The 22600-nt window shown below is 42.3% G+C and overlaps 1 protein-coding gene across 2 annotated transcripts in view; it reads left to right on the top strand.

Annotated features, from left to right (window-relative positions):
- The window catches only part of LOC122800826 (phospholipid scramblase 2-like), a 1997253-nt gene that overhangs the window by 59329 nt on the left and 1915324 nt on the right, over window positions 1-22600 (top strand). For both annotated transcript variants that reach the window (XM_044070115.1, XM_044070114.1), the window contains one exon: window positions 3299-3325. In XM_044070115.1, coding sequence (XP_043926050.1) covers window positions 3313-3325 — 13 coding nt within the window. In that variant the 5' untranslated portion in view covers window positions 3299-3312. The remainder of the gene's footprint in view (window positions 1-3298; window positions 3326-22600) is intronic.

The following is a 22600-nucleotide window of genomic DNA, read 5'->3' as shown; positions in this document are numbered from 1 at the left end:
GCTGTCTCTCTGAGATACATAAACTGTACCTGACATTTTCTTTGATTTATGAAAAACTGCAAACATCATAATACCAACAAAGGTTGTGATGCATCTGGGTTCATTTTCTGTGTGAACACTGGCCTACTAGAGGTATTTAAATAAATAAATAAATAAATAAATAAACACAGGTGAGCTGAAAGGATGTGACTTACTTCTTTACTGACACTGTCTGAAATATGAAGTCATGTTACATTCAAAATCCACTATCATTAAAGTGATTTTATATATATATATATATATATATATATATATATATATATATACAAAGCCTACAACTATAGCACTTCTTTCTGCAGTAGAAAATACTTTTAAAAGTGCTGATGTAGAAATGCATGACCATATTGATCCAATAGATTGATTATTCACCAGTAGTATGGTTTTAGAAATCTGTATTGTTGTCGGGATATGTCATTTGGCAAACGTTTTACACCGGATATCCTTTCTGAAGTAACCCTCCCCATTTCTCTGGGCTAGGGACCAGCACAAAGAAATGCACTGGTTTGTGCATTCCCAGTAGTGAGACCAGCTATGTTATATGGTTGGAGACGGTGACATTGACAAAAAAGGCAGGGGTCAGAGCTGGAGGCGGCCGAGTTAAAGATGTTAAGATTTTCATTGGGTGTGACAAGGATGGACAGGATTAGGAATCAGTATATTAGAGGGTCAGCTCAGGTTGGACGGTTTGGAGACAAAGCCAGAGAAGCTAGATTGAGTTGGTGTGGACATGTGCTGAGGAGGGATGCTGGGCATATTGGAAAAGGGATACTAAGAATGGAGCTGCCAGGTAAGAGAAAAAGAGGAAGGCCTAAGTTAAGGTTTATGGATGTGGTGAGAGAGGACATGCAGGTGGTTGGTGTGACAGAGCAAGATGCAGAGAACAGGAAGAAATAGAAACAGATGATCCGCTGTGGTGATCCTGACAGGAACAGCCAAAAGAAGTATGGTTTTAGAAAGGGGCACACAGCACCCCTTATAGACTGTTACGCTTCACCAGTGATTTTAGAGCAACTGAATTAAGTGAGATGACTGGTGGTGTATTTGTATAGTTATCCAAAGCACTTGGTAAAACATGAAAAATTATTAGCACAGCTGTTGCTTTGTAGTGTGAATACTACAGCATGTCATTTACCAATCAATCGATCAATCTTTCCATGTTTTCACAGACCATTGTCAAGATTAGTTACAATCAGTAAGGTGTGGGTACCTCAAAGCTGTCTTGTTGCCCCACTGTTCTTTATCCTTTTCATAAACTTCCTAACAGTATATCAAGTAAATATTAACATCTTTTAGTATACTAAGAACGTGGTCATTTGGGCCTCAGACAAAGTATCCTCAGATATCAATAAAATCAATCATATAACATGGTAATGTCATGATTTTCAACACTTTGAACTAAAAGTCAGTCTGGAAAAAGTCCACATATGTGATATATGGTATACAAAAAAGATTCAGTATGGTTCAACATAGTTGTAACATCTCTTGGGCAGATTACAGTTGTCATGAATCAGTTCAAAATTACAATGTATTTGTGGTTCTGCTTGAGTCCATCATGGCGTTTTCTAACTTTGTACATACTACTATATGTAACACACAAGTTTTAATGTCCATCTGACATAAAGCTGCAAATGTACTAAGCAATGATGCAAAGAAGGCATTTAGAAATGGTTTTAATTCCAGTTTAATGTGACTAGTAATGCATGCATCTTTGATTTGTAATTTGCTAAGACTACAAACTGATGAAAACAAAGTCTGAAGATTTCTGACGGAGCACAGAAGAGACAGCATTACTGAACACTTAGCAATGTGGGCTGCATCCCCATAATGCTCTGAGCTATACTCCTCACTGGTACTCTGAATTAATAATTCCTTAGTCTGGATCACTATAAGTCAGTCAGTAGAACTTTAAAAGAAAAAAAAACAAGCATATGAACTGCAATATTATCTGTACCTACTAAAGATCCACTAGTAATACCTCATCATTCAGTATCTTACACATTGAAGATCCTTTCATTCTACATTCAGTAACAACAGTACAACCTGACTTTTGACCATCACATTGCCTCCGTTGTACAGAAGGCTTTTTACATGGCCCACCTTATAAGTAAGGGTATGTCATCCAGGAACAAGGAGGTCATAACTTCCCTGTACTCCTTCCTTATCATACCCATTATTGAGTACAGTGCTCCCTTCGGAATGTGCCTTGCCAGGTATATGCAGCAGCTGGGGAGACCACAGAGGTTCCTGACCAGGCATATCCAGGGTCTCAAACATGTATCCTACACAGATAGGTTAAAAGCATTGTCCCTCTACTTAGTCTCATACAGACTGCTCAGAGGTAACCTGTGTCTGACATTCAAGGCCGTCTCAGATCCAGCCTTGACGGAGTTGCTGCATATCTGTAAGTCAAACTCCATTTGTGCATCCCGCCTGCAAGGCCTCAGCCTGGTCTGTGACATTAATAGAACTTGTTGGCGGGATAGAATTGTGTGCCAAAGCCCCCCCCATCCGTGGAATAGACTCTCTCTCCATGTCAAGCAGAGTACCTTACTAGCCCTCTTTATGAAGAATCCGGACAACTGGATGGGAAACAGAAAATACACCCCTGGGATCCCAACTGTGTCCCTGCTGGACAGGAGAAACAGGTGCTGACTTTTTGGGAACATCGGCAAAATTCTTTGACTTGGCATAAAAGGGCCTCCAGGCCAGCAGCCTAGTATCATCCTATGAACCTACAGATATTACCTAGAATAGACTTATTTTCTAAATCTTAAAAGTGCTTCATGAATAAACAGAATGCAAATGCATTTATGCTGTTACATATATATGCAATTGCAATAGGGAACAGCTAGGTCTTTGGATGGATGATATTATATGGATGGAGTTCAATGACTATAACAGTATTAAGCATTTGAGATTTTTTCAACTTAAACTATTTGCATACATAAACAGTGTTATATGCAACAGTACTTAGTATATGTGTCTGAGATAACTTTAAATGCAAAAAGGCTTGAGTCTCTTTAATAGAAAGGATTGGTGTTGTTGAGGTTCACTGAAAAAGCAACTCAGTTACATAAATGAATACTGTTAAATGTAGTCATGCTTACTGTATGCATCTCTTGTGTTTTTCTTCTTCTTGTTTTGTTTTTGTACCTAGAGTGTGCCAATAAAATAAATAAGGAAAATTATAGACAGCTGCAAAAGTAAAACAGTGATAGCTTAGCATATATGGTAGTAATAAGTGCATTTTATTTTTCAGAATAGAACATTACAATGGCTTTACAAGGTAAGCAAGTCCAGTTTATCTAAATACCTCTTTCATATAAAGGTTCACAGACCACAAATCCTAGAAAGGGTTTTTAGCTGGTGACTCTTTCTGGTTATTTGTCTGTAAATGTATTTTCTGGATGGATGGGCTAGTCAGTTGACATTTTCATCCATTGACTGACCACACAACAGAGAACATAGGGAGCAACACATAAAATGTTGAAAATAGTAAACACAGAAAAAAATTTAAAAAAATGTTATGTACATGCTGATGAAAACATTCGGTTATTTATTTATTGGTTCACAAGAAAGGTAGACTGGTGCAGATTTTTTTTCTACTATGACCTGGCCCAGTGGCACAAAAGAGTACTGCAAAGCATTTAGTCATAATGTAGTAATGGTCTCACAGATAAAAGCAATATACAGTACTCACTCTCTCTGTTTTACTTGCATTAAATAGCGTCTTACATGTTGTTGCAGCTTTTTGTCTTGGAATTCAACTGAGAAGGTGCCTCTGGCTCAGGTGGCTATCTCTATTAACAAATAGAAAAAAATATGAATAAACAAATAAATAAATCAATACAGACAAATGTATGTTCATTAATGCATACCTAAATACATTAAATGGTTTATTCAGTTGTCTGTTTCAATTCTGAAGATTAAAATGGTGGTTCTTGCAATAGAGAGAAAATGTAATTATGTGGAAACTATATTCTTATTCTGAGATTCCATTGTCTCAGAATATTCCCTTTACTTTGATGTCAGTGATCTTGGAGCTAATATATATATGTCTGTATCTCTTTATCGGTGTATTTACATAATCATGGGTGTGGGGTAACAGTCTTCACAGTGGGGGCTCAGGGAGTAGTTATCCCTGTATAAATGTTGTGACAGTGTAGCAGTGACATCTGATGTTGTAAATCTTTGTTCATTCATTACAAATAGGACCTTTGTTCTGTCCTCGGAACTGATATGGCCGTTTCCAAGCTCACGCAAGCAAAAAGCTCTCAGCAAAGACCTACCCTAGTTACACCAGATCTCGTTTGCCTTGTTCCTAGTCAGACGTGCTAGCTGTCTCTCTCAAAGCTAATTAGAAAATTGTTAACTTTAAAACAGTTTTTCTTCAAAATTATTTAATTTTTAGTCAAGTTAGACTTTTTTCACTGTCGCATGTAACCTAAGCCTATTTCCTACCTTTTCCCTTGGTAATTTCTTTTTTGCCATTTATTGGTACTGTCCCTCTCTCTTGTCTTTGACAGACCTTTCCTTTTACTAGTGGTATTTTTAAATAACATTATTGGTATTCTCTCCTCTTTTCTCCCTTATTTTTTCTATTGGATAGCCTTGTTGTCTTCCTATGTCAGACAGAGCTAAGTTGGGATTTAAACAGTGTGACAAGTACGGACATAAGATGCCTAACTCAGATATACATGTTCGTTGTGTCTACTGTTTGGGCATGGATCATATTAAAGCTGACTGTGACATTTGTGCTAGTTTTAGTAATCGGACACTAGCAGAACGTAAAAATAAACTTATTCTAAAAGGTTTACTCAAGACACCTTTTTCGGAGGCTCTGTCTGGGTTGGAGGTCTCACCCCCCCAAAGACCAAAAAACATAAGGAAAAAAGGAGTCACTCGGTTCCTGCATTTCCGTCAATTACGGAACCGAGTTGGGTCCATGCTTCACTGGCGTCCTCGGCGCAGACCTCTTAGGCACCAGGCTCTGTGTCCTCTCCCTCGGTGCCATCCATGATATTCACTCCTATTTCGGTTCCAACCTCGGCACCACTGACTTTGGTACCGTCCTTGGATCCCACATCGGCTCCGATGACTGTACATGCTTCGGCACCATCCCCAGCCATGGTGCCGACAGTTTCTTCAGTTCCATCAGCTTCACAACTCGAATACCTGCCAAGGAGAAGATATTCTCCGACCCCTTTTTTGGGGCAGAGGTTTAGCACCTTTCTAGAAAGACCTGATTCCCCTTCAGCAGCCTCCTTTAGATCCACTAGGAGTCTTTCTGAACTAGACCTAGTGTGGGTTATGGACCAGCTTCTGGCAGCTGGGGGATTGCCCATTCCAGCTTGACCTTCCGTTCTCCTGGCTGGGAATCTTTTACTACATCTTCCCCTGTTTATCTTCCTCCAGCATCCACCCTGATCTCGGTACCGATATCCACTTCGGTACATACTGTCTCAGCCCCGACAGCAGTGTTTCCCCTGTTGGCACCGACCACCCTTGCTGCATTGGCTCTGGTGGAGCCAATGCTTTCTCAGAGCGGTGCTTGGACTGTTCCTACCTTGGCACCTAGTCCGGCACCTATTTTCTCACTGGCATCATCTATATCCATGGTTCTGACGGCTTCCAGTTCTCTCAGAGCTCCTCAACTGGAGGTGGGCTCCTCAGGGTGGGGTGTGACCCCAGTTCTAAGGTTGTCCCTCCCAGTTCTGGGCTCCCATTCCTCCTCGGGTGGACCTGCTGTCCAGGTGATGGAGTGGGTCCTTCATTCTGAAGGCTCACAGTCAGCGCCAATGACATCAGTATCCGAAGAACCCCCTTTGAAGTGGTTGGAACCCCTTCTCTAAAGTCCTCCTCAGAAGATCCCACTGGAGAGCCACCCTGGAAGAAACAGTGCAAGAGGAAGCACCTTGATTCCCCAGAGGAATCTATAACAGAAGACACTGATTGTGATGAGGGGGAAGGGTCCCCACAGTCTCCCTCAGATGACATCTCATTCGGAGACATACCTGAAATCCTCAAGCAGCGGGGGGACTGAAAGTCCTCTAACTCTTCTTCTGAGGAATCGGTGTTCCCGCAGGCCTTCTGTGCCCAGTCATCTACTTCCTGTGTGACTGCACCGGCAGATGACCTTGTTAAACTAATTATTCAAAGTGCCTGGAAGGCCCCGGACAACGTAGAACCTGTCCCCCGGAGGCCAGAAAAAATTTTATCTACATCTGAAGACCAGCCAGACTGGTCCAAGCAGTTGACAGTTGATTCTATGGTTGTGGCAGCAGCCACCAAGAGGGAACTGGCAGAAGATGGTTCTACTGTCCATCCTCCAAACAGGGAGTCCCGGACCATGGACAGACTAGTGAAGTGAACCTATGCTTCAGCGACCTTTGCCATTCAGATGCTGAACTATCTGGCACACTTTACTCGCCTCCAAAGAGACCTCATTTCCGAATTGTCTTCCTCTTTGGTGGGGGTACTGCCTGATGAGGTGTGTGATACTGTCACCTCACAGATAGCTACCCGTGAATCCATCTCAAACTCCTCGATGCATTTGATATCTCACACCACTGAGGGGGCAGCTCGAGATGCCGCATCTGGCGTTGTCATGAGACGTAATGCTTGGATGCAGTTGTGTGACTTTGCACACCTCCTTAAATCTTCCTAAGTCAATGCTCCTGTCAACGAATCTGCACTGTTTGGACCCAAGGTACGAGACAAACTTGCAGGTAGTGAGAAAAACAGAAAGACCTTGTCTGCTGTGGGCGTATGCTTTTCCAACCCTGAGAGGTCCTACTCCAGGAAACAGAAGGGAGGAAAGATGTGGTTCAAGAAATCCGTAGGATCCTTTCATCACACTCGTGGTGAACAATCCCACCAGGGTAGAGGGGGCAACTCATATGGAAGACACCCCTTTTGGTGTAGAGGGGGTCCACGTAACCAAGGTGCTAGAGATTCTTTCTCCGGCAGACCCTACCAACGCTCCTGAGCAGCGGCCCGATTGCTTTCCTCTGGAAGCAGTCGGGGATCATTTTTCTCTGCATCTACCAGCCTGGGATCTTATTACTACTGTTGTTTGAGTGCAGAGAATAATATGCAGAGGCTACCAAATACCATTTGATTTAACTCCCAGACCCGTCAAACGAATCCCAGATGTACCACCCAATCAGAGGGAATTAACAGTCTTAGAAATAGAAAAGCTGCTAAGAAAAAGAGTCATCCAACCAGTCCCACCAGACTAGACAGGAACCGGGTTTTACTCTAGGTTCTTTTTAGTGCCATGAAAGACAGGGGACTGGAGACCAATCCTGGATCTCAGCCTATTGAACAAATTTATCAAACCTCAAAAATTCCGGATGGTCACAGTACAGTCCATTCTTCCCTTCCTAGGGAGGGAAAATTGGATGTGCTCTATAGACCTCCAGGACACGTACTACCACATAAAGATGGATCACTGATCATCGAGGTTTCTCCGTTTCCAGCTGGGAGCCAATCACTACCAGTTCAGGGAACTGTCATTTGGTCTCTCGACAGCCCCCTGAGTGTTCTCCAAATGTATCTCAGTTGTGGTAGCTCATCTTCGACTACAAGGATTCCAGGTGTTTCCCTATATACACGATTGGCTCCTTACCGCTCCGACCAGGAATCTCCCAGTTCGCAGCCTGTCTTACACTCAAGGTCTCACTCTCCGCTTGGGGATTACAATCAACAAAGGCAAATCTCAAATGTCCCCAACGAAGACACTAGAATTTATTGGAGTGGTCTTCGACACAACATCCTGTCAAGCTTCTCTCCCCCCTCGACACCAAATCCAAGACCTTCTTCCTCAGACCTATGTACCAGCATGTCTTGTATTGAACCTCTTGGGCTCCATGGCAGCTGCCATTACATTAGTACCACTGGCAAGACTGCACATGAGAATCCTGCAGTGGCTCCTTTCCGCACAATGGTCATTGCTAACTCACCCACTCAGCCACATGATACGTCTTACAAACCATTGCAAGAAAGAAATGCTATGGTGGATGAAGCCACAAGTGAATCTTTGGTTTCGACCATTTCGTTTTCCCCAGCCCACTGCCACGGTGACCATGGATGCTTCACTGTTAGGGTGGGGGGGACATTTCCAAGAAAAGACTGTCCAAGGCACCTGGTCTCCCATGGAGGCCAACTTGCACTTAAATGTCCAGGAACTGAGGACAGTTCTCTTAGCGTTCCATGCATCCCTACCCTCGGGGACCATTGCAATTCAGTCAGACAACATGTCAGTCATCTGGTATATCAACAAGCAAGGCAGAACCAGGTCTTACCCCCTGTGTCGGGAAGCCATGAGGATTTGGCACTGGGCGATAGCTTCCAACCGCTTTCTTATAGCAGCGCACATTCCCGAGAGTTCCAACCTTATTGCAGACAATCTGAGCAGGAACATCTTGATGCCTCACAAGTGGCCCCTCAACCCTGTAACCGTAGACTGGATCTTCCAGTGCTCGGGCAAGCATTGATGCGAACTGTTTGCTTTCTCTGTAAACTACAAATACAGAAGCTATTTTGCCCTGATCCTCCCTCAGGGGGAACCACCGAGGGCCGATGTAACACACGATTGGCCCCCGGGTCTTCTGTATGCCTTTCCTCCGTTTCCCCTCATCCCAAAATTTCTCCAGAAAGCTCAGAGGTTGAGAAGCAAAGTGATCCTCATTGCCCCCTATTGGCCACGTCAAGTCTGGTTCCCGTTTCTATGGCCTCATCTGATTCACAGCCCATGGATCCTGGATCATTCCCAGGACCTGTTATCTCATCCTCAGGGACTGATTCATCTGAACCTGCATAGTCTCAAGCTTACAGCTTGGTTTCTCCACTTCCAGTGATTGCCAGACTGCCTCACATCCCATCTCCTGTTCGTGAAATTCTTCTGGCTTCACACAAACCTTTCTCTAGGAAAGTTTATTCTAGTAAATGGACTAGGTTCTTTATTTGGGGCAAAGATCAGAACTTAGACCCTTTCTCTATGCCTATTCAAAAGTTCCTGCAATACCTGACTACTCTTTTACATGCAGGAGCCTCAGCTTCAACGATCACTGTACATTTAGAGGATGATCTCCCATCTGCTGGGTGTGATCCACCCCAATCTAACAAACCTGAAGCTGACAGCTTGGTATCTCCACTTCAAGTGATTACCAGGCAGGATAACCTCTCCTCCCCGGTGCACAGTATTATTATTATTATTGCATCTCATAAATCATCCACCAGGCTAACCTATCTCAGCAAATGGAAAAGATTTACCTTATGGGTATCGAACAAACACTTGGACCATTTGTCAACCCCAGTTTCGGTGGTATTAGATTATTTATCAGATCTCTTTCAATCTGGAGTATCAGCCTCTAATGTTCGTGTTCATTTAGCTGCCATTTCTAATTACCACATTGGCTTCCAGGACTCTTCACTCATGTCACACAGACTCTGTAAGTCTTTTTTGAAGGGGTTTTTCACCTAAAACCTCCCTTTAGAGAACCAGTACAACCTTGGGACCTGGCTTTGGTTCTGCAAGCCCTAACAGCACCCCCCTTTGAACCTGCATCTTCATGTGACTTAAAGTACCTCTCCCGGAAAACCTTGTTTCTGGTTGCTATCACATCGGCCAGAAGTGTCAGAACTTCAAGCCTTATGCATCAAACGTCCCTACCTTATTTTCCATAAGGATATAGTTTCACTAAGAACTAATTCCTCCTTCTTACCGAAAGTGGTGTCAGAGTGGTCTATCAACCAGTCTATTGACCTCCCAGTATTTTTTCCTAATCATTCTAACAAGGGAGAGTATTGCTTGCACTCCCTAGATGTTCACAGGCAAATCTGTTTTTATTTGGACAGAACAAAATCTACCCATAAATCAGACCAATTATTTCTGGCCTTTCCTGGACCAAGGCCAATTCATCCTGTTTCTAAAGCTACATTAGTGTCATGGTTGAGAAATTGCATTATCTTCATCTACAATAAGAACAACATCACCTTGCCTCACAAAGTGAAAGCCCATTCTACAAGGTTAATGGCAACTTCAGCAGCTTTCAGTGCTAGGGCTTCCCTCAACAACAGTTGCTCAGCTGCGACTTGGGCCAACCCTCGTACCTTTATTCTTCTTTACAAATTGGATTTGGCCTCCAGAGGAAGAGCTTCTTTTGGTTCCATGGTGCTCAGGAATGTCCTTCCATGAGGGCCACCTAGCGATATAGGTAGCTGGGGACTCTGTCCCATCGTGAGGAATGAACGAAGATTAACAACATCAGCTAGAGAAGTTATTTCTTACCATAACGTTCAATCTGTGTTGTTGATCTTCGTTCATTCATTACTCCCCACCCTTCACCCCCCTCTGGAGATTCCTGGTGGATTTCATATGCTTCTTCTTCCATTCTCATAAGTCTGTTATGACCAGAGGTAGCCTCTACTTTTGTCTATCAACTTGCACACTCGATCTGAGGTAACAGGGAGCAGAGCATTGTGGGTAGGATCTTGGCTCGAGAGTTTTTGGCTGACGCGAGCTTGGTATCAGGCCGGCTTGGTTCCAAGGACAGAACCGATAACCCATTGTAATGAATGAACGAAGATCAACAACACAGATGGAACGTTATGGTAAGACATAACTTATTTTATATGTATAGATCTGCAATCACAGGACTGCATATGTATCTGCTGACTTTGCCAGATCCAAACATAGTGAAAGTTTTAAACCATGAGTAGAACAAGTCTAAGATGACTTCCTTGCTTAGTTTAGAAGAATATGTGTCAAACAGGAATGGAATTCAAGCCAGAAATAGATAAAAATTAGGCAGCAATTGAATGTGCCAAAAAAAATAAAAATAAAATAATGTGTATATATATATATATATATATATATATATGTATATATATACATATATATATACATATATATATATATATGTGTATGTGTGTGTGTGTGTGTGTATATGTATATATATATATATATATATATATATATGTGTGTGTATATATATATATATATATATATATATATATATATATATATATATATATATATATATATATATATATATATATATATATATATTATATATATATATATATATATATATAAGGAGAAGGATCAGATGAGAAGGCAAGAAATGTGGAAAAGGCATAACTATAGTTGCAGGTACAGAAGACTTCTGGAACAGCCTCATGCCAATCAGGATCTAATGCAGGAATGGTTAAGGGGAGATGAATTTAAATCAGAAGATGAAAGGTTAATATTGGTAACCCATGATAGTGGATTACTTAAACATTGGTTTACAAAGTATGGTGAACATTTCGGAGAAACAGACAAATGCAGGTTCTGTAAAACAAAATAGTCACGCATCTTATTGCTGGGTGTGACACATTTATGGCAGAGGGCCTATATACTGTATGGCATAATGATGTGGCAAGACTGTTGCATCTGATATTGTGCAAACATTAGAATGATGAAACATCTAAAAAGCATTGGAAACATGAGACACAAAGCATTCTAGAGAATGGCGAAGTTTATACCGCATGGGATCACCCATTACCAGCAGTTCAAAAATAGATGATAGTCCATGAAAGAAGAGAAAAGCAACATTAATTATGGAACTTTGTGGTGCTGCAGTAGCGTTGTCGCCTCACAGTAAGACGTTGTCCTGTTTGATTCTCAGCTAGAGCGTCTTCTGTGTGGAGACATGCGTGAATGGGCGTACCTTCGTTGAAAGTTGTGCGTCTGGGCCAGCAACTCGGCACATAAAAATCTACTGCCAATCATTAGCGGACCGGAGTTCCGCTGTGGCGACCCCTAACCGGGAAAAGCCGAAAGACACAACAGCTATACCCGATGATTATAGTCTGTTAAGTACAGAGATATGCAAAGTCTTAAATACCAGGATTTGCAGGCAGAAACGAGGGCAATGTGGAAGAAGGATACCCAGACAGTTCCAATAGTAGTAGGAGCAATGTGTCTCATAAAAAACATTTTTGCAGTCATATGTTGATATATTAATGGTACATGTAACTCCATATGAATTGCAGAAAGAGTCACTTTTAGGCACATTTCAGGTGCTGTAAAAAGACTTTTGGCTAACATCAAAAAATGAACAATCCTAATTTCACAAACTTTAATCATACTTTTACTTAGGAATGGGGTCCATTCCTTTAATGGTATTAAAAACCCAAAAGACTTGGAGAAATTAAAAGGAGGTATCAGTTCAGCTTGGTCTAACTATTCAGGCTTCATTCATTCCATCACATCAAAAAAGAAGTTATGTCTTACCATAACGTTCCATCTGCATTGTTGATCCTCATTCAGTCATTATGTATGGGTATCAGTTCCGAGCTGGGAACCGAGCCGGCCATTTTCCAAGCTCTCGTCAGCTTCAGACTCTCGAGCTATACTCTTACCCACAACTCCCCTCTCCCTGTTACCTCAGATTGAGTTTGCAAGTTAAAGAAGGTAGAGCCTATCTCTGGTCAAATAACCTAAGAGAACTGGATGGTGATATCCACTAGAAACCACAGGAGGGGGAAGGAGGGAGGGTCGTGATGACTGAACGAGGATCAACAATACAGATGGAACGTTATGGTAAGACATAACTTCTTTATCTGATATTGTTAATCCTCGTTCATTCCTTACGTATGGGACAGAGTCCCCAGCTACCTCTATTCCTGGGAGGCTCTCATGGAAGGACATTCCTGAGCACCATAGAACCGAAAGATGCTCTTCCCCTGGAGGCCAAATCCAATTTGTAATGATTGATGAAGGTATGAGGCGTAGCCCAAGTTGCAGCTGCACAGATGTCATGTAAAGAAGCTCTGGCATGGAAGGCAGCAGAAGTTGCCACCAACCTTGGTGAATGAACTTTCATGGTAGTAGGTAACGAGATATAACGCTGTGTGTAAATAAAGGTCACACAGTCCTTCAACCATCTAGCTAATGTGACCTTAGCAACAGCCGATCCTAATCTAGGTCCAGAAAAGTCCAAAAATAACTGGTCAGATTTACGAAAGGGTTTAGTCCTGTTTAGGTAAAAATGGATTTGCCTGTGTATATCTAGGGTATGTAGGCAATACTCTCCTTTGTTTGAATAATTGGGGAAGAAAAATGGCAATTCAATGGTTTGATTAATGGACATTTCAGAGGTCACTTTAGGCAGAAATGATGGATTAGTTCTGAGACACTCTATCTCTATGAAAAATCAGGTATGGAGTCTTGATACATAAAGCCTGAAATTCAGAAATACGTCTGGCAGAAGTAATAGCGACCAAAAACAAGGTTTTCCATGACAAATACTTGAGGTCGCAAGAAGAGGCTGGTTCAAAAGGTGCCATTGTCAGAGCTTGCAGAACTAATGATAAATCCCATGGTTGAATAGGTTCTCTAAAAGGTGGCTTCAGGTGATTCACACCTTTTATGAAGGTCTTGCGCAATTTGTGGGACATAAGAGAGGAATCTTGGACACCCTCATGAAAATTAGAAATTGCAGCCAGATGAACTCTAATGGTAGAGGCCGATAGACCCAATTGAAACAGGTTGGCCAGATAGTCTAGTATTATCGACACTGGTGCTGAAAATGAGTCTACTTGTTTTATCTTTCTGCCAACAGGTAAATCTTTTCCACTTGCTCAGATAAGTAATTCTAGTGGAGGACTTATGAGAAGCAATGAGAATATCACGTACTGGTAAAGAAAGATCATTCTGACTGGCAATCAAGGGAATTGGAGTATCCAAGCCGTTAGCTTCAGGCTGTTCAGGTTTGGATGAATCAGGTTCTGTGGGTGTGAGATCAACTCTGGGATTGGATGGAAGATCCAGGGTCGATCTAGTAGTTGAGGCCAAAGGAATGGGAACCAAATCTGCCATGCCAATATGGTGCTATGAGGATTACCTTGCTCTTCAACCACTGGGCTTTCTTCAGAAACTGGGGAATGAGAGGAAAGGGCAGTAATGCGTAGGGGGAATCAGGGCGAAGTAGTTGCTGCATTTGTAGTTGCCTGGGGATGCAAAGAGGTCGCATCAAGGATGGCCCCAGTGGTGGAAGATCTCCGCCACTATCAAGGGATTCAGGGACCACTCGTGAGGTTGCAGAATGCACCTGATGAGTCTGTCTGCTATCACGTTGGAACTCTCGGGAATGTGCTTTGCTAGAAGAAAACGGTTGGTAGCCATCGCCCATTGCCATATCCTCATGGCCTCTTGACAAAGGGGGTAAAATTTGGTTCCACCTTGCTTGTTGATGTACCAGACCACCGCCATGTTGTCTGATTGAATCGCAATTGTCCCAGACGGCAGCAGGGGATGGAATGCTTGCAACGCCAGAAGCACCCCCTCAGCTCTAGAATATTTATATGCAGATGGGCCTCCTGTTGGGACGAAGTGCCTTGGACTGTCTGTCCCTGACATAGCCCCCTCCACCCCATCAGGGAGGCGTCTGTGGTCACTGTGGCCTTGGTCTGCTGGGGGAAAAGGGGCGAGACCATTGAGAGAGATTGTGTGTCATCCACCAATTTAAATCCTGTTTGCACCTATGGGTTACTCAAATCATGGCTGAAAGAGGATGCTGAAAAGGATACCATTGGGTGAGCAGTAGCCATTATAGAAGCCTCATGTGAAACCTGGCCAGGGAAACAATGGTGATGGAGGCTGCCATGGAACCCAACAGCTGTAGAACCGAGTGAGCAGTGGATATTTCCTTTGAAAGGATTGGAATTAGTTATTGCTTTATCCTTAAAATTCTCTGCTCTGGAATAGCAGCTCTGCAGTTTTTTGTGTCCAAGATAACCCCTATGAATTCTGTAGACTGAGATGGGATGAGATTGAATTTCTGCCAGTTTATGGTTATGCCCAGCCTTTGAGCAGCGAGTAGAGAGTATGCCAGGGCTTTTTCCAGTAGATGTCTGGTGGGGGCGGAAATGAGCCAGTCGTCTAGGTACGGAAACACCTGGAATCCTTGAAGTCGCAAGTGAGCTGTGACAACTGCCATGCACTTTGTGAACACTCTGGGGGCTGTAGAGAGTCAGAAGGGCAGTACTCTGAACTGGTAGTGACTGGCTCCCGCACGGAAGCACAGAAATCTTCTTGATGGCCTGTCCACCTTTATGTGGTAGTACGCATCTTGAAGATCTAGAGAGCACATCCAATCATCTTTTTCCAAAAGCGGGAGGATAGACTGTATAGTGACAATCTGGAATTTTTGTACTCTCACAAACTTGTTCAATACACTGAGATCCAAAATTGGTCTCCATTCCCCGGCTTTCTTTGGCACCAAAAATAGTGCTGAGTAGAATCTGGATCCTATCTGGTCTGGAGGGACTATTTGGATGACTCTTTTTCTTAGCAGCTTTTCTATCTCTAGTGCTGCTTGTTCCCTTTGACTGGGTGGAACGGCGGGAAGATGTTTTGAAGGGATGGGACAAAGATCGAAGGGGATATGATAACCTCTGGTTATGATCCTTTGTACCCAAGAATTGGTGGTGATGGTTAGCCAGGCAGAAGGTTGCAAGGAGAAACGTCCTCCAACCACCTCCAGAGGAAAGGAGTTGGGCCACTCTTCAGGAGCGCTGGTAGGACTGACCCAGGAAAGAATCACTGGAACCCTGGTTACGCGGTCGCCCTCTGCACCGAAAGAGTGTCTTCCCTATGAGTTTCCCCCTCTGCCTCTGGGGAGAACTCGGCCTGTGTGTCATGGAAAGGACCCTGAGATTTCTTGAACCATATCTTCCCACTCTTTTGGTTTCGGGAGAAAGCACTTTGAGGGGAAGAATAATGGACACCCACGGCAGAAAGGGTCTTACCGTCTTGTTCACGTTTGGCCAGTGTGCTTTTAATTTTGGGCCCAAACAACGAGGAGGGCTCAATGGGGGAATTAAGAAAGGAAGACTTAAAAGGTTACGTGAAGTTGCACAAGCGCATCCAGGCATGTCATCTCAAGACCGCAGCTGAACCTGCCGCTCTAGCTGCTCCCTCTGATGCGTGCGATATCAGTCGCATAGAGGAGTTAGATATAGACTCAATGGTGGCCAGCTGAGAGGCCACTTTGTCATGGTCCTCATCAGACACTGCACCAGCCAAGGTTTCAGAGAGCTCAGAAACCAGATCCCTTTGAAGCCTAGTAAAATGTGCCATATAATTCAGGGACCTGATAGCAAAGGCTGTTGAAGCAAAAGTGTGCTTCCCTATTCTGTCCAGGGTCCGGGACTCTCTGTTAGATGGATGGACAGTCTGGCTTTCTTCTTCTGCCAGATCCTTTTTTGTTGCGGCCGCCATCACCAAAGCATCTACAGGAAACCTTTGGACCAATGGGGATCTGAAGCAGGAGGGAACAAGATTTTATCTGGCCTCCGGGGAATAGCTTCAACAGTTTCAGGGGCCTTCCAAGCATGCTGCATAATGAACTTGACAAGTTCATCGGCAGGTGGAGTAACCCAGGATTTAGGGTGCTGGGCGGGAAAAGCCTGCAGGAACACAGATTCCTCAGGGGTTGGATTAGAGGGCTGCCAGTCACCTCTCTGTTTCAGGATTTCAAGGATATCGACTAAGGATACCTCAGAGGGTGGCCGAGGGGATCCTTCCCCCTCATCGAAATCTGTGTCTTCGGTGAGAGACTCCTCTGTGGAGTCCATGTGCTTCCTTTTACACAAACTTTTCTGGTGGACCTCCTCAGCGGGAGAAGCTGGGGAAGACAACAGAAAAGGGGATTCCTGAGGGAATATGTCCCGAGGCCCTTGCACCCGGTGTCCGATAGATGCGACTTGTGAAACCAGTGTACCAGAGGAGAGTGGAGGTACAGACAGTCTGGTATCGCAAGCAGCAGCGAAAGCTTTCTCCATCAGTTGGAAGGCTGGTCCACCTGGAGAGGAGTGTATGTCAAAGACAGGGGGCACTCCTCCCCTAAGTGGCTCAGCCTGCCGACTCGGTGTCCCTGGATGGCTTTGGAGCAGCAGGCTATGTGTATCACAGCTGACATCCTGGGTCATAGCGAAACTTTCCTGCCACGAAGGCAACTGCGGTTCCTTAGTGAGATCCATAAAGGGAACCGCAGAAGGGGAAGACTGTACTATATCCATGGACTTCAAAGGCAGTGAAGGAGGAGAATAAGAAGGTGTCTTTGGAGATGAGTGATCACCTCCCAAGGAAGGATAGTTCCTGGGGGGTGGAATACCTCTGGCCAAGAATGCCTGGTCCACAAGATGCAACACATCATGTTCAGAAAGACTTCTAGTGGACCTCACAGAGACTGAGGGAGAAGCAGGCCTGTCCACAAAAGAGGCAGATTCGGTGCCTATCTCATCTGATCACACCAAGGACAACGGTGCCGAGAAAGACTGAACTACTGTAGTCTGCACTGAAGAAGTCATCGGTGCCGATGTCATTGTCTGCACCGACACAGGGATCGGTGCTGAAGTGGTTGTTGGTGCCGACAAAACTGGATCTGACAAAACTGGAGTCAGTAATAAAGGCATCGGTTCGGAGGAAGAGCTCGGAGCCGACGCGGTCAAGGTCTGTGCTGACTGAAGGTCAGTGCCGATACAGTGGAGAAGGTCTAAACCGAGGAGCCCCTCGGTGCCGATATGTAGAAGGCTGCAAGAGAGGACGGAGCCGAAATCACTAATGGAGCCGAAGGCCTCGGTGCCGAAGGTCTGGGCGCCGAAAGCACTGGGGCTGACTGACAGAGCTCCGGAGCCTAAATTTTAGCCTTTTTAGATTTTGGTTGGTGAGAGTCCCCAGCCGGGGATGAAGGCAAGGATTTAGCCTTATTAGAAACATCCATTTTCTTATGGGCTTTAGGAGGCGTTGAGTCCTCTGACCCAGAAATAGCCTCTGAAAAGGTAGATTTTAGAAGTCCCTTCAGTATCAGCTTATTTTTTCTTTCTAACAAAGTTCTATTAGAAAAGTTTTCACATATAGTACAAGGTGGTTCAACAGTTAAATGGGAAGCTTCCAAACAATAAACACATAAGTGTGCATAAGAAGTAGGCAGTTTGTGTCCACAATCAGAACACCGCTTAAACACCGGACTACCCTTTTTATCTGCCATATTAACAAATAGAAAAGTACCAACAATGGTACAAGAGAGTACCCTAAGGTATGAAAAAGAAAAGGAAAGGGATTACCAATGACGGTAAGGAGAAATTACCTCGTGGTAAAAAGGGTAAGTAAAGGACAGAAATAACCTGAGGAAATTATGAAAGCTAGATGCGATAGGGCAAGAGACAATGAAATATCAACTTTTCTTACAGAAAAGTAATTTGTAAAGCAATTAAACAACAGTTGACTGTACTTTGCGCAAGAGAAGTAGCTTGACACGACCGGATAGCAACGTGGCAAACAAAATCTGAGGTAACAGGGAGAGGGGAATTGTGGGTAAACATTTAGCTCGAGAGTTTGAAGCTGACGCGAGCTTGGAAAATGGCTGGCTCGGTTCCGAGCTCGGAACCGATACCCATACGTAAGGAATGAATGAAGATTAACAATATCAGATCCATATTTCAAACAAGCTTAGGAGGATCAGGATTGACCCTCATGCATGGAAATGTTCTCCAGGGGTCTTTGCAGATTTTACTTGCCTCATTTCAGAACAGACACCTAAAGAATTTCTACTCCAAGATTCCATGCAGACAGGCTTGGACGATAGATGCTTTCTCATTCCCATGAATGGGAATGTTGCTGTCTGCATCTTACCCCTTTCCAGTGATTTTAAGGATTCTTCTAAAGATTTAGAAGACCTGTCTAAAAATTATGGTGGTGACTTCCTTCTGGCCAAGGTAGCAATGGTTCTCCCTTCCTTTTAGTTTGGCCATGGTCAGTTACCACAATCTTCCCCACAGACAGGATTTACTCACACAAGACGGGGAATTTGATATACCCACAGTCTAGAAACTCTTCAATTAACTTTCTGGGTGACAGAATTTTGATAACTTTTGGGAATTTTTTTTCTTTTTTTTTTTTTTTTTTTTTTTAAATATTTGTATTCATTTCCAAAAACAAGAAAACATGAATGCAGGTTATTTATGACAATGAAGTATTTACAAATTATTTAAAAAGGTAGGCTAAAACCTCTTTTTTTTCTGAGGGGCGTGCAACAGAATCTGAAAGAGGTGAGAAAACCTGCTTTTTGAAAACCATACATATGAGAGTGGAAAAGATTTTTCTAGCTGGTATGCTCAAAGAACCAAGACCCCCTTCACTGATGGATGCCTCTAGTTCTTGATTGTTTGTGTAGGTTACTATCAAATGGTCTGTCATACTCTTCTGTCAGTGTGCATTTTGTCAGCCATTTTTGCTTCTCTGCTATTAGATCCCTCATGTTAAGTAGATCTTGAAAGTGGTAATCCAAAATAGTTGGAGATAAGTGCCAAAATCCAACTAGTATTCCACAAACGAAAGCACTCTGAAGGTCCTCCAATAAAGCGAGCAGAGTATTTGAGACCAGAAAGCTTTATTGTGACAATAAAGGCACTAAACACAAAAATACAGAAATGCTCTACACCATAAAAACAGTGTTTTCCTCCACTGGCTTCTTCAGATGTGATAAAACATTCAAAAAATGAAATCAGTCCCTTTTATACAAATACCAAACTAAACCCTCCAATAGAGTCTTTCCCAGCCATCTATCAGTTAAAATCACCTTTACACACAGGATACTGCATACTGCCAGTATATAAGTAGCAATAAAACATGTAAATGTATGTATTAACATTATTATACCCATCCATCTTCAAGTTACTTAAAACAAAATGTCTAACTAAAAATACACAGTTTAAAACTTGTACTTAAACTTTAGTATTTTTAGAATATACTAAAAAATAAAAAATGCATGTTTTTTAAAATATTGTCTCCCTTCCTACAGATGAACAAAGACAGTGTTTTTACACCATCTAGTCATCAAATCAATAAATACTTTATAAAATTCATTCCTAAATTTGTTCACAAAAGAAAATATAAAGAAGCATATAAAAAATTGAAACCAGTTGAAGTATTTGGGGTAACCTTACAACCTGGCCCCTCTAAGCTTTAGGACGATGGAAATTTAAACCTGGAAACCTACTGGCTTCCAACTAAATTTGCCAGTATAATTCCCTGTATTCAATTCTGGCTTCCCACATTCCACCCCTCAAGTCCATGGAAATCTCTTCTAACACAAAAAACTGAAACGTTGCTGTCCTACACTCTAAAGTGTATTTGTATAAGGCATTGTTTCAATTCTTTATCCATATAGCATTAATATGTTCATATATTCTCTTTTTAAGCTTTCTCTCAGTTTTTCCAACATAAAATGCTTGACATGCACATATAGAAATGTACACCACCCTGCTATTCTCACACGTACTATAACCTTTTGCAATAATACTATTATTATTATTATTATTAATAATATCCTATCTCTAGACTCCAAGTGTAGGGTTTCAGCATTACTAATATATGGGCACTGTGTACATCTACCACATTTGCCTACAGTCCTTATTCACCCTGTCCTGGTAACCTTCTAGGACATTTTTTATACTGGTGCCTTTCCTAAAACTACATTGAAATGGTGTATTAAAATCCAATTTAAGATGAGACCCTACTGAATCTCATCCATTCCCTTTCAATAGTTTTCCTAATAACACTGGCATATCCACTGCAATCTGTAACAAATGCACTATCAAACCTATCCTCTATTTTTTCCTCATACATATAGGGGTCTTCTTTCCTTTGGTCATTTGTGAAGACCATTTCACTGACACCTAAAATTGGGGTATACTTGTCCCACCTGTTCCTCTTTACCTCATTCATTAACTCATGAATCAGGCCAGGAGGGTAACCCTGATCAGTAAACATATTTTGTAGAACTCCACATTCCTTTAGGAATTCCTCCTCATCCGAGGTCATCCTACTGATTCTCAGAAATTGCCCCTTAATTATCCCTCTCTTTTGGTGATATGGGTGAGCACTAGTGAAATGGAGAATGGAATTGGAATGTGTATTCTTCATATACACTTTTGAACCATATCTACTCCCATCCTTGTAAATAGTGATGTCTAAATAATTAATTTCCTTGTATCAAGTGTTGTAAGTAAATCTTAAAAAGCTGGTTGACTCTGTAATATATTGGTAAAATTCAAGAAATTTTTGGAACGTCCCTGTCCAAAAATGCAAATGTCATCCAAAAAACGTTTGTAGAGTATCCAGCAGTCCTTATATTGGCTATTGAGGACATATTTCTCTTCCAAGACAAAATCAGATTAGCATACGTCGGGGCGCACTTTGTCCCCATAGCCACCCCACTAATCTGCTGGAAAAACTCTCCTTGAAAACAGATAAAATGATTTTTCAAAACTAATTCAATAAGTCGTTTACATATATTGAATTAATTGGGGGTTAAAGACCCCTCATCCCTCAAGGCCTCTTCAAACCATGCAAGTCCTTTTTCATGTGGTATCGATCCAAAAAGATCAACTGTGTCAATGGTGATGAGCATCACCTCCTCTTGGAATAATTCCTGCTTAATATTCCTCAAAACATCCCAAGAATCCTTCAGAAATGTGTTTCCCCCTCATTACAAAACCCTTTAGTTTAACATCCAAATACCTTGTCAGACACTGATCCTTCTCCAGCAACTATAGGCCATAAGGGTGGGTCATAAATGTTTTTATGAATCTTCATACCCGAATATAGAAGGGACCCTTGGTTTGTTATTATGTAAAAAATCAAACATGTTTTTGTCAGTTATCCCTTCCAACAATAAATCATATAATGCCACATAAATCCTCTTGTAGGCAATGTTTATTTTATTAATCAATACATTTGTGTATTTATTCTCATCCTGCTGTATTTCTAGCATCTTTGCTTCATGTACAGTATTGTTCATAAAAATTATTCCACCCCCCCTTGTCTGGTTTCATTACTCTCACTTGTTGGCTGTTCCTAAGTTCTCGTAGTATTTCATTTTCTACTTTAGTTAAGTTGGGGGAACCTGTTCTTACGCACACTTTCTCTCAATTCCTTTTCCATCACGACCTCCAAATTTTTTAATTGAGGATACAGTGGTGGGTTACAAACACTCTTCCTTTTAAGGATTTCACCACTACCCATGGATCAAGGTTTACCATCTAACAATAATTGAAAATTCTTCTTTCTTAAAAAAAAAATTTAAATCAATAACCATTCGCCTGACATCACACTTTTGTCACTGGGACAAAATTCAAACCTTTGGAAAATAAGTTAAAATGATTTTCGTTAACTTCAACATCACTGTAGTTAAAAATATTAAAACCCTTGAATGTTAATTTAACCCCATCACTTAAAATTCCATTCACATGTGTACACTCCATCAAAACCTCCCTCTGCCTCTCCCCCTCCTTCCATCCTGCTGAAAGCAAACCGGTTGCTGATTCCGAATCCTTTATGTCCTCTGGTGGGGGGGTATTCTAAAGGGTCTTGCATCACTGGGGGACTACCTAACTCCCTTCTACCATTAGTCTCCAAGTCAGTTTATTGGTAGTTACTATTATAACTAGTATAAACTTCTCCCTCATTGTTGCAGGAATCAATATTCCATCTACTCAGATGTAG

This window comes from Protopterus annectens, chromosome 4.part1, assembly GCF_019279795.1.
Source record: "Protopterus annectens isolate FY-2018-M chromosome 4.part1, PAN1.0, whole genome shotgun sequence".
NCBI lineage: Eukaryota > Metazoa > Chordata > Ceratodontiformes > Protopteridae > Protopterus > Protopterus annectens.
The sequence above is the reverse complement of the archived record's forward strand: the minus strand, read 5'-3'. Positions and strand labels throughout refer to the sequence as shown.